General features: G+C 40.6%; 1 protein-coding gene across 4 annotated transcripts in view; it reads right to left on the reverse strand.

Annotated features, from left to right (window-relative positions):
• SPATA6L (spermatogenesis associated 6 like) overlaps nucleotides 1-12,831 on the reverse strand; it is a 200,189-nt gene that overhangs the window by 153,347 nt on the left and 34,011 nt on the right. Inside the window, exons 3-4 of one of the 4 annotated variants that reach the window (XM_033925542.1) lie at nucleotides 3,232-3,272; nucleotides 1,769-1,831 (exon numbers count right to left, since the gene is read on the reverse strand). The exons of 2 other annotated variants lie outside the window; for them this stretch is intronic. In XM_033925542.1, the coding sequence (XP_033781433.1) occupies nucleotides 1,769-1,781 (13 nt within the window). In that variant the 5' untranslated portion in view covers nucleotides 1,782-1,831; nucleotides 3,232-3,272. The remainder of the gene's footprint in view (nucleotides 1-1,768; nucleotides 1,832-3,231; nucleotides 3,273-12,831) is intronic. One more of the 4 variants, XM_033925533.1, reaches the window with a different exon arrangement.

Consider the following 12,831-nt stretch of genomic DNA (forward strand, 5'->3'; position numbering starts at 1 on the left):
AGTGGCTAGTCCTAAAACCAGACCAGCTATTTTCGGTATCAAGCAGTCTAATATGAGAAGGACAGACACCAACAAACTGCCAGGGAAAAAAAAGCTTGGAGCGAATTTCAGATGATCAACAAGGGCACTTCCGGTGTACCTGCTGTGTTTACTGCTTTGGAAACTAACAAGATATTATATCTCCAGATGTGAGACCAGCTTCCCTGATGCAAGCAAGCTAACAGGAGAATGTCCCCAATGTTATTTTCCTCCCTCACTTTGCTACAAATTTTTTGCATTTCTGTCCCCTGAACCTCAATTTTATATATTATGTTGGTTCTTATTTTTGTATTGTATTGTTATTATAATTTGTCTTAGATTGTAAGCCACCCTGAAGGCTCCCCCTAGGGTGGGATAGAAAATTTTAAATATACTTGGAAAAACATATACTTGCATGAACAGATACTCAATTCTGGCATTAAAAAAGTGCACAAAATTATTGGATATCAAGATCTCATCAACTGCTTCAGGTCTCTTTGCTTGTGTCAAAAATCAAATGATTTTGAAGAGTTCTTTCCATTTTTCCAAGCATTTTAAATCCTGAACAGATAAAAGCTGTTCCTAGTTCATTCACAAGTCTACTACATTCTAGTAAATGTACATTACAAAACTCATGATCTTCATCAAACTGGCACTTTCTAAAGACCCTCTCAGGATGCCTCAATTCCCTACTTGAAGTTTTCAGAGCAATATTCTTCTAGGGACAAGGATTAGATCAAGTACTACTGTAACTCTAACAGAGGTCATGGAGGAAAACTGATCCAGCGCCATGAGATGAGTATCTCTCCATAACTTAACTCCATCAACACCCAATAACCTTAAAGCAGAAAGACACAGGATCCATACATCAAACAATCGAGGTACATCAAACTGAGGCCTCACTTTTAACAAGTGATATGATTTTACAAAACATCTAACAACCAGAGCAGTGTAAGGCAAATTTAATTAATATGTGATCTGACCACATTACAGGAGAGATTACTGGAAAGGACAAACCTTGTTCTTCAATGCCTCCAGCAAGAAAACCAGATCTACTATATGACCAGCATTATGAGATTTTTTTTTCTCAAAATGAAAAATGGCTGATACAACAAACAACAACAAACAAAAAACCCAAATGGAGATGACAAATTGGTGAGTTCCAGAGTAACGTACTACATTCTTCACTGGCTCGATAAGGGCCTGTGTTTTGGTTGTATCAAGAGTTGAAAACTGGTAATGGTGAAGAATAAAAATGTTTAAATATTAAAAATATTGCAATAAATAACCAAAAACAACCATATCAAATAATTTTTATTCTTAAAAAGCAAACATTATCCCAATCATATTAATAATGTATAATATAAATGATATAATTGTAACAATCAAATCTAGATAAAAGTTAATAGAAAAACAAATACAAATTTATAAATAAATATGCAAATAATCAAATAATGTAAAAAATCTATGTGCCACTCAACTAAAAATTATGTTAAAAGCCAATACAAAATGGAAAATGAATTATCATCTAATGTCAAGACTAATCATAAACATGTATCAAAAAATTTTTTTTGCAGAAACAGTACATCTAAAGATAAATTAGGCAACGCTAACCTAAAATAGCATTATAACTAAAGAAAAGAAAGGAAAAGGAAAGGAGGGAAGGAAGGAAAAGGAAACAAAAACAAAGAGAATGACGAGAGAGATTTTTGCCTACAGTACTCATCAAGCATGTGTGATCAATATGTACCTGAAGTGCTCATGGACCACAATCAATTTATTCGGAATCCAAAAGCATTTGTGAACCACTTACCTAAAATATATACAAAAAAATCAGCAAATCAGATCATTCAAAAGCCATACTAAAACAACACAACAACAGAGTAAGCCAAATACGAGGGTAGTTCAAAAAGTATCAGACCTTTATTCATAAAAAATACTCGTATTCAGATACAACAATCTTATACTAATCACATTCAAAGTAGTCCCCTTGGGCTGCTACATACTTCTTCCAACGATTCTGCCACTGTCGGAAGCAGCGCTGGAACACCTCTTTTGAGATTGCTTGTAACTGGTCCTTCACATTGTACATGATGTCTTCTCTTGACTGAAATCTGGTCCTTTTCAGGGACATTTTCAGCTTGGGGAAAAGCCAGAAGTCACAAGGAGCCATGACGGGAGAGTAGGAAGCCTGAGGAACCACAGGTGTGTTGTGTTTGAATAGGAAACTCCGTCTCAAATGTGAAGAATGGGCAGGGCATTATCATGATAGAGCTGCCAATTGCCAATTGCATCTCACAGCATTACGAAGGCGACGCAAAACCTCTTGGTAGTACCCCTTGGTGTGGTGCGTACTTGTGATGAACCACGCTACTGGAGTCAAAGAAGACAGTCAGCATGACTATGACATTGCTGCAGACCTGCCTTGCTTTCTTCAGCCTCGGGGATGTTGAATGCTTCCATTGGTTTCTGTTGAAGGTCTACCTTCGCAATAATCTTGGCACATTGTGGAAGAGCAGACATATCTAAAGAATGCATCTTAAGAAGTATCCTAACTATAATACTTTTTAAGTGATAAAGGCATTTTCCCAGGATTAAGGGAGTTCACTAGAATGATAAGCACAGGAGCTATATATTCACCCAATCGTCTCTGAATAAGCAGAGAACAGTGGTTGTGAAAATGGTCATAGGGATTAGTGACATAAACCCAGGACTCATTGCCAGTTATCACTGTGCTGAGGAAGTTGGGATCACTGTTTACAGTCTCCAGCATGTCCTGTGCGATCTCCAAACGGAGTTGCTTCTGCTCGATCGTTAGCAGCTTTGGCACGAACTTCGCTGAAATTCTCCTAAAGTCCAAATCCTCAGTCAAAATAGAATGAACGGATCCAACGCTGATGCTCACCTCGTCTACAAGTTCTCTGATCGTGATTTGACGATCCTGCATCACCAGTCAATGACAATCTCACTTCTGGATGTTGAGGGCCTACCAGAACGTGCTTCACTCTCCACTTATGTGTGGCCATTTCTGAAGTGGTTGTACCACTCCTTTATCTGTGTGGTGCCCATTGCTTCGTCCCCAAGGGCCTGTTAAATCTTGCAGATCATTTCCATTTAGGAATCACAAAGCTTTACACAAAATTTAATGCAGTAGCATTGTTCAACTTTTTCTGTCATTTTGTCAAAAATGAAAATTGGACGGCGCTCACTTACACTTTCTCACTCATCGGCGGTCTGCTGGCGACTGACAGCTTCTGTAGGTGGGAAAAAATTCAAGCATGCACATTAGGGTCACCTACATATGTGCACCAAACCACGCCTCCCTAGCTTTATTTGTTTATGCAAGAAAAATTAAGGTCTGATACTTTTTGAACAGCCCTCGTACTTAGACAATCCAAAATAGAGTACACACTGTTAGTCATGAATAAAGCTAATAAATACGATGATACAACTTCGTTGTTCGCAACTTCAACAATTTGGTATTGAACCACTTGTAAACTCTGTTTAATTGATGTGAACCACCTAGAACTCTTCTGGGTATGGCGGTATATAAAAATAAAGTTATTATTATTATTTTAAATGCTAAGAAACAAATGTGTCATGAAGAAATATATACATACAACTGAGGTGCTAGTAAATGATATTATAAATGTATGAGTCTTATAATAGAATAAATTTAAAAATAGAACATGTGCATCAAATATAAAATTATGATAACTTGTGAATATGTTACAAGGATATAACCAAATATACATACACTCAGGAGGAATAAGTACCACACTCTTGTCTACTTAACATGTGCACCACTCAACAAACTTAACAGAAATTAAAAAAGATTATTCGAAATTAATGAGCACAACTCAATAATCAAAGATATCTGTCAATCATATGGAATAAAAAAAGGCTGTACTCCTACCTGATTGCCAGCTTGAAATCCTCATCTAGCAAAAAAAAAAAAAAAAAGCCACACAAGTTCTCTGGTGTCTAAAAACTATCAGCTAAACCAGAAATGAAAAAAGTGCACCAAAAACTAAAGGATATTAAATAAGTGTAGCGTTATATGTTAAGGAGGACCTTGAATCAAATGGACCTAAATGGTGTACATTCAGGTACTCCAGCATTTTTCCCTATCTGCCCTGGCAGGCTCACACTCTATCTAATGTACCTAAAATACTGTTTTACACTATTAGATCATTTCAATTGCAATGATATTTGCAACACACCAGCAGAATACTTATGGTTTGACTCCTGTTGTCGGGTGGTGTTCTGTTTCAGCTTTCATTTACAAAGTGTTTCCCTTTGTTTATAACAAATCACCCTTTACTATAAAATGAACTTAAGGGATGTATTCTTCCTTCTTGTATATTGTAGTTTATATTTATTTACTTCTTTCTTTATAAATCTTTAATGTTGCTTACTTAACGGTTTTTTAACCCATGATTTTGTGGGGAAAGATGACCTCAAGTGCTTGCAGTTGTGTGACTTTAGAACTAGTCTTGTCGAACCAACCACATGCGAGCTATCGTAGTCTTCTTTTCCCCCCTACTCAATCAATATTTTATTTAAAACTCTTATTTATGAAATATTTTAATTTTTCAAATGCTTAAAATTTCATTTATATTGATAGTAATGATGGTAGTAAAGTCTTTTGTTCCAATCAAAATAAAGCCTTGGTTATACTTAAGCTTCATTCCAAATGTATTGCAGGTACTTTCAATCCTTTGCTTCAGTGACTGGAATCGGTCAACTGTTTTTGTCGAGATGATACTATTGCTCAACGGAGCTTCACCGTTTCACTCAATTAAGAGCTTCCTCAGGAGATATTCAAAACCACATAAGATTCTACCCATCCGCACTATTTCAGACGCGATAACGTATTTTTCGCTGCTCCCTGAACTGTGGGACTGTATTTTTCTTCCCGTATCTGATTAATGGCGCTGATTTGTCCCTTTGTTTATAAGCATGATTTGTAAGTGATATTGCCAGCATCAAAGTCTAGCACAGTGTTCTTCAACCTTTTTACACCCGTGGACCGGCAGAAATAAAATAATTATTTTGTGGACCGGCAAACTACTAAGACCGAAATTTAAAAAACACATTTTCGCCCCATCTCTGCAAGCTTGGTCCCCACAAACCATCTGATCCCATCTGCACAAGCCTCAGTTATGATTTTATATTGAACGTATTTTATTAAAGTATAAAAAGAAACAATATTCTGTACAATTGTCATTTTATAAATATAAATATTCAGAGCAAGGACCAACAAAACCCCTGTCTCCCCTCCCCTTCACATATATCCCCTCTACTAGCAAGAAAACTGAACAAGCCAAATTATTACAGAATGCTACACAGAAATATCATGCTAACAGAATACTGCAGTCACACATGATAGGAATAGTGTTAGGCTTTGCAGTCCCCAGTTATGTCTCTATCAGGATATATATTTCAAATCTGATATATTGTAATGACAAAATAGAAATAAAATGATTTTTTTCTACCTTTTGTGGTCTCTGCTTTCATCTTCTTTCCACTCTTCCTTCCAGCGTCTGCCCGTTCCATCCACTGTCTGGCCTCTCCCCCTTCCATATGTATCTGACTTCTTTCTATGCCCCTCTCCCCTTTCCATCCAGCCTGTGCCTCCTCTCTCCGTTTTACATCATTCATTCCAGCTTTACTGCTTTCTTCATTTTTATCTCTCCTACACCAGATCTAGCATCTTTATCCATCTCTGATTTCTCTGCTGACCCCCTTTCCAGCATCAATCTCTCTCTACTTTCTCATTCCTCTCTCTCTCCCCTTTCCCTCATCTGATCTCTCCATTCCACCCGACCCCCTTCCCCTCCTGTAATCTCCCTGCCAGCTGTTTCTTTCCTTTTTCCCTTCTCCCTTCCCTCCTTCCCCCTATCCAACATTAACTCTCTTCCTATCCCTTTCCCTCCTCCCCTCCCAGTAGCATCTCTCCTTCTACCTCCCTCCAGGTCCAGTAGCAGCTCTCCCATTATCCAGCAGCTTCCCAGCCTCCAACAGTGGCTTCCTCTCCTTCCAACAGCTCTCAGTACTTGCCTGCAGCAGTGATTTCCTTAGGCAGCCTTGGGTCCGTTGCCGCCTCTGAGAAAAGGGGAAGTTGCCGAAGTGAATCACTGCCCTGGTAAGTACAGAGCTGCTAGGAGAGGAGACAGCCACTGTTGAAGGCTCCCCATGATCTTACTCCTGCTGTGCCCTGCACATTCGCGCCCCCCCCCCAAGCCGGCAAAAACAGCTTTACACCGCAGGCCCTGCCGCCCAAGACGAGCCGGAGGCCCCTACCCGCCGCATCCTGCATGTGGGCAGACTCTCAGCACAAACGCTGCTGATGGCCCCAATCGACACGCTGACCTTCCCGCGCACGCTGACCATCTCCTCTCTGCCTGCAGTTTCCCCGCGGCCCTCTTCGGCGACTCGGCAGGGGCAGCGATCAAGACAGGCTGCCAACGTCGGGACCTTCCCTCTCTGAGTCCCGCCTATTTTGTTTCAACTTCCTGTTTCTGCATAGGCGAGACTCAGAGAGGGAATGGCCGACGTCGGCAGCCTGTCTTGATCGCCCGATGCTTGGAGGAACAGAAGATTTCCGCGAACACCACTGGGGCAGGAAATTTAAGGGCATCCATCTCGCCGGTCCTACGTGGACCGGCAGGAATTTTCTGCGGACCGACACCGGTCCGCGGATCGGCACCGGTCCGCGGATCGGCGGTTGAAGAACTGTGGTCTAGCAGATTCAGCTTTTTTGTTACTGATTAATTACCTTCTTTTTGTTTATTGTAGTACATATGTTTTTTGATTAATTCATATTTTCTTTTTCTTAGTGAGCTCTCTGTTGAAGTTCTCTTTCTAAAGAATTTGTTTCACTCTGATTTTATTTATGGTTGCGACTTATTGTATAATAGGCAGTCATGCCCCTGTTAGCGATCGGCAGATTCAACCTTTTTTATGTATGAGAAATCATTATATAATGTTTTGTTGGAGTGCTTTTCTTTTTATCAAATACATTTCAAGTTCTATTTGGTTTATCACACAAATGGATTTAATTTAACATTCTTTAGTTTTTGGTGCGCTTTTTTCATTTCCAGTTTATCTGATAGTTTTAAACACCAGATAACATGTGAGGCTTTTTTTTCACTAGATGAGGATTACAACCTGGCAATCAGCCTTTTTTTATTCCGTATGGTTGACTCATCAATTCTGAATAATCCTTTTTTATTTCCATTTGTTAAATGGACAGGAGTGTGGTATTTATTCCTACTGAATGTATGTATATTTGGTTATATCCTTGTGATATATTCACAAGTTATCATAATTTTACATTTGATACGCATGTTCTAGTTTTACATTTTATTCTATTTTAAAGCTCATCCATTTATAATATTATGTTATAATCTGTTTATTGAAAATTAAAGTGCATCTAAAAATAAAGGCCCTCTATTACTAAGGTGCGCTAACCAATTAGTGCATGCTAATCAATTTAGCGTGCACTACATACTAACACATGCATGTTAGTCTATGGACATGTTAACGTTTAGCACGCACTAATTTGATTAGCACGTGCTAATCGGTTAGCGCACCTTAGTAAAAGAGGGGGTAAGAATCTCAACATTGACGGTGCAACAGATCCCCTCTCCCTACCCACCCAATACATATATTATATATACACATACAAATGAGGAGCTATTAAATATTTCTTCATGACACATTTGTTTCTTAGAATTTGTTCATTTCACCTATGATAAATCAAGTGCAATTAATCAGTATCACCATATTTATTAACTTTATTCATGATAGTGTGTACTTTATTTTGGATATTCTTTGACAAATCATGAGCATCTACTTTAGTTTTACATATTTTTTGATGTCTAAATATTTGGCTTACTCTGTTATTGTGTTGTCTTCTTATGGCTTTTGGAATAATCTGATTTGCTGATGTTCTTTGTATATATTTAAAGTAGGCAGTTCACTAATGCTCTTGGATAAATTGTCTGTGGTTCATGAGCACGTCAGATATGTATAATTAATATGCACCTGATGAATATTGCAGGCATAAATCTTTTGTTGTCTTTTTGCTTTTGGTTATTTTCTCCTTTTCCTTCTATCCCTCTTCCCTCCTTCCCTTTTCCCTTCTTCTCGTTTACTTTTTATTCTTTGGCTATAATGCTATTCTAGGTTAGTGATGTTTAATCCATCTTTAGATGTACTATTTCTGTAAAAAAAACAAAAAAACACATTTTTTGATTCCACTTGTTCACTATTAGGGGCTCCTTTTACGAAGCTGCTTTAGGGCATTAACGCGCAGAATAGTGCGCACTACACTGCCGCACGCGCTAGACGATAACACCAGCATCGAGCTGGTGTTAGTTCTAGCTGCGTACGCAGTGTAGCGTGCGGTAATATCCTGCGTACGCTAAAAACACTTGCGCACCTTAGTAAAAGGAGCCCTAGATGATGGTACCTTAGGAAACAGGAAAACTGGGCCTCCACATGGCAGATGAAATTTAATGTGGACAAATTCATAGTGATGCACAAGGGGAAGAATAATCCAATCAAAGCTGGAGCCGAGACTAGCATCATGAGCATTTATTGAGTGGAGGTATGGTCTAGTGGTTAGAACTGCTGCCTCATCACCTTATGAGTTCGAACTCAGCCTGCTCCTTGTGACTAGGCAAGCCACTCGAGCCCCCTTTTATCAAGCTGCCTAAGGGATTTTTATCGCAGACCACTGGTGCTCATACAATTCCTATGTGTGTCGGAGCTTTTACCACAGCGGTCTGCAATTAAAAAATACTCTTAGGCAGCTTCATAAAAGGGGGTGGGGGTGTTAATTCCTTCATTGCCCCACTTACCACAGTTGTGAGCCTGCTGAGACAGATATGGAAAATACTTAAGAGTACCTGATTATTATTCATTGTATTGTAAACTGCTTTGGGTGAATCTCTTTATGAAATAGGCGGTTAATAAATGTCAATAATAAATGGTTTTAAAATTTACAGGTTTTTATTCGTCATCGTTATCAGTTTTCAGACTCCTGATGCAGGAACTTCAGCCAAACTACAGGTAACTTATCGAGTCAGTGAAATATGCAATAAATTTCTCTGGAATGCACCAATTTGTCATCACCACTATTTGGGGTTTTTTTGTGGTGGTGTTTACTGTGGAGGTTTGTCCTTCTCCTTTTGTTCTTCTTGATACAGCAAACAAAACATGATCACGTGCCTTAAAAATGTTAGACGTGGGATCAATAGACACCAGTCAATATTCAGCCTATGGTAGTCATCTTTTTTTTTAATATGCTGACCACTGTGTATAGAATTAGCCCCAGATATTAGATTGCAGACCATGTCCAGGCACCAGCACTGAATATCCATTAATAATTCCCAGTGAGCTGGCCACTACAGCATATGCATGTCTCAGCTGATAATTCAGCCAGGACCCTCATAAGACAGTTATGCGGGCCCCAACTGAATATCAGTCAGGACCCTTATATGTAGAGTCCTCGTATTCTAATACCTACTCCAGCCTTCCCCCTGAGGACCTCCAATCACCCCTCCTGTCCCACATGGGCCTCCAATCTCCCCTACAACCCCCCACCTAGACCCAGAAGACCCCCTTGGGCCTACTTACTGTCCTAATGCTCTAATGGTCCTTGGGGCAGAAATAAAATCCCACTCATTCCTGTCCCTCACAGTTCCTCCTTGAAAATTACATTACGTTACATTAGTGATTTTTATTCTGCCATTACCTTGCGGTTCAAGGCTGATTACACAAGAGGTTATCCATTTCCAGGAGAGTTACAAAGTAGAACGGGTTGCCTGGACATTTCCAGGAGAGTTACAAAGTACAGCAGGTTATTTTGGGGGAGATCTGGATAGTGTAATTACAGGGTCATTACAAGATAGATAATTTAGTTAGAAGGTTGTGGGATCTGGAAGAGATTGAAATGCTTCCTGCAGTGTTAGTTTGTCTTGATGGATTTCTTAAATAACAGGCCTTTTATTTCTCTTTTGAAAGTTTTGTAGTTTGGTGTCATGATCAGTAGATTGGAGAGTTGATGGTCTAGTTTTGCTGCCTGCGTGGGTAGTAGGCCGTAGTACATTTTTTTGCATTTGATGCCTCTGATTGAAGGGTGATTGAATGGTGTCTGGGTTCTCCTTTGTCTGGTTGTGATAGTTCGGACAAGGCGGTTGTTCAAGTAGGCTGGGCTGTCTCCATTTACAGCTTTGAATAGTAGACAGTAAAATTTGAATAGAATTCTTGCTTGTATTGGGAGCCAGTGTGAATCGAAGTATACAGCTTTGATGTGGTCGTATTTATTCAGCAAACTGTGTTTTGTAGTTTGTAGTTGTTTTATCATGACTGCGGGGCAGGGAAGATAAGAGGATGTTGCAGTAGTCTAGAAGTACTAGGACTAGGGATTGGACCATGAGCTGGAATTGTTTTCTGTCGAAGAATTTTCTGATTTGCCTTACATTTTGCATGACCATGAATGATTTATGGTTTGTTGTGTTGATTTGTGGTTGCATGGTACAGCATCTGTCTATCATGGGTTGAATGGGGTATGTGATTGAGTTGATTACTAAGTTTGTTATGATTGGGGGTTTTGGTTTTTTTCGAGGAGTATAAATTTTGTTTTGTCTGGGTTCAGCTTTAGTTTGTGTTCTTTCATCCATGTTGCCACTGTTTCTAGTGTTTTATGTTATGTCTGTCATGGTGGGTGCTGGTTGATCAAAAGGAAGGATGATGGTGATATCGTCTGCATAGCTATAAGAGGTTAAGCCTAATTTGTCTAGGCAGGTGCTGAGGGATGTAATATAGAGATTGAAGAGTATTGGGGATAATGGCACCCCTTGGGGTACTCCACAGGGGATGGACCATGGTTTTGATTTTTCTTTGTTTGTCTTTACTCTGTAGGTCCTTGACTGTAGAAATCCTTGAAACCATGCACCTTTCCTGTGATTCCTTTTGTTTCTAGTATTTGTAGTAGGATGTAATGATCTACCAGGTCAAATGCTGCAGTGAGATCTAGTTGTATAAGGGAGGCTTTTTTTTTGCCTGTGCTGAGGTGTAGTCTGGCTATGTCCAGGAGGGAACCTAGTAGTGTCTCTGTGCTGTAGTTTGTTCTGAAATCAGATTGTGTAGGGTGGAGTAAGCTGTGGTATTCTAGATAGTTGGTGAGGTGTTTAGCTATGAGGTCTTCCATTAGCTTGACATATAATGGTATTGAGGCTGTAGGTCTGTAGTTGGATGGTAGATCTGTTGCTTCTTTTGGGTCTTTTATGATCGTGGTGATGATGATTTCACTTAGGTCTTATGGGAAGAGGCCATCTGAGAGCAGGGATTGTATCCATTGTAAGAGAAGAGTACAGAATTTTGGGCTGGAGGCTTTTAATAAGTATGGAGGGTAGTGCTGCCTGATTCAGGGGAAAAAGTTAAGATTCGATTCGATTCAGCCTATTGAATCGATTTTTTTATTCTATTTTCCTGCCCAATTGGGTGGTTTATTTATTTTTTTTTTTTTCAAACATCCTGGTGGATTTATTTTATAGCCTCTTCACCCCCTTTTCTCTCTCCTGCCTACACTGGCGCTGTGGTGTAAACAAAATAAACAAACAAAACTTTTCCTCTCTCTGTTAAATCCTAGCTCACGTTCGTGGTCTAACACCAGCTCTGGCAGGATACACATTTCAAATCTGATATATTGTAATCACAAAACAAAAAATAAAATTATTTTTTCTACCTTTTGTTGGCTGGTCATTATTCAAATCAGGTTGGTCCCAGGCTCTGGTTGTCTTGTGATAACTTGCTTGCCAGGGTCTCCTCCTTTCTTCTTTCTCCATGCTAACCATTCATCTTCCATCTCTGTCCTCCCCTTTCGTTTCCCTTCCCTTCCCTCCCCAGGAGGTCTGGCATCTTTCCTTTTTTCGTCTCCATCCCCGCAGCTGCAGCGATGGACCCCACCATCCTCAGATCCACCATTTCTCTTTTTCTCAACTAACCTTTCATCCAGCATCTCTCACTCCTTCCCCACCACCCTGGAATCTATGAGTTCTTTCTTTCTCTTCCCAATTACCCTCCTATCCAGTATCAATATCTCCCACCTTCCTTCACACCATCCCTTGTATCCAATTTCTCTCCCTTTCTGTTCCTTCTCTCCCTAAATCCCATTGTCCCTCTCTTCTGTTTTTAGACCCATTATTTCTTCCCTCCCCAGTCCGGCATTTTCACGTCTCTTTAAACCCTCCTTCCCTCCCTCCCTCTGTGTACTTCTCCAACAGGGCACCCCTCCCCTGAAGGCCTTCCCCCTTGAAGGCCTGCCCCCCCGTCCCAAAGGCCTGTCTCCTCCTTGAAAGCCTGTCCCCCCTTGAAAGCCTATCCCCCCTTTAAGGTCTGCACCCCCCCGAAGGCCTGTACCCCCTGAAGGCCTGCACCCACCCCCTGAAGGCCTATCCCCCCAAAGGACTGTCCCCCCCTTGGCCTGCCTCCTCTCGAAGGCCTGCACCCCCCTTTGAAGGCTTGCAACCCCCTGAAGGCCTGCATCTCCCTGAAGGCCTGCACCCACCACCTGAAAGCCTATCCCCCTGAAGGCCTACACCACCCCCCATGAAGGCCTGCGTGTTCCCCCCTGGCCTCCCACTCTTCCATTTATCTAATTCCAGCAGCAGAGAAGCCTGCAGAGAGGATCACCGGTGCTAGCGATCATTGCAATCTGCCATCGGCCTCCAGAGCTGTCTTCCCTCTGCTGAGGTCCCGACCCTCCTCTGACATCAGAGGCAGGATTGTGGCAGAGGA

This window comes from Geotrypetes seraphini, chromosome 1 (assembly GCF_902459505.1).
Source record: "Geotrypetes seraphini chromosome 1, aGeoSer1.1, whole genome shotgun sequence".
NCBI classification, from domain to species: domain Eukaryota; kingdom Metazoa; phylum Chordata; class Amphibia; order Gymnophiona; family Dermophiidae; genus Geotrypetes; species Geotrypetes seraphini.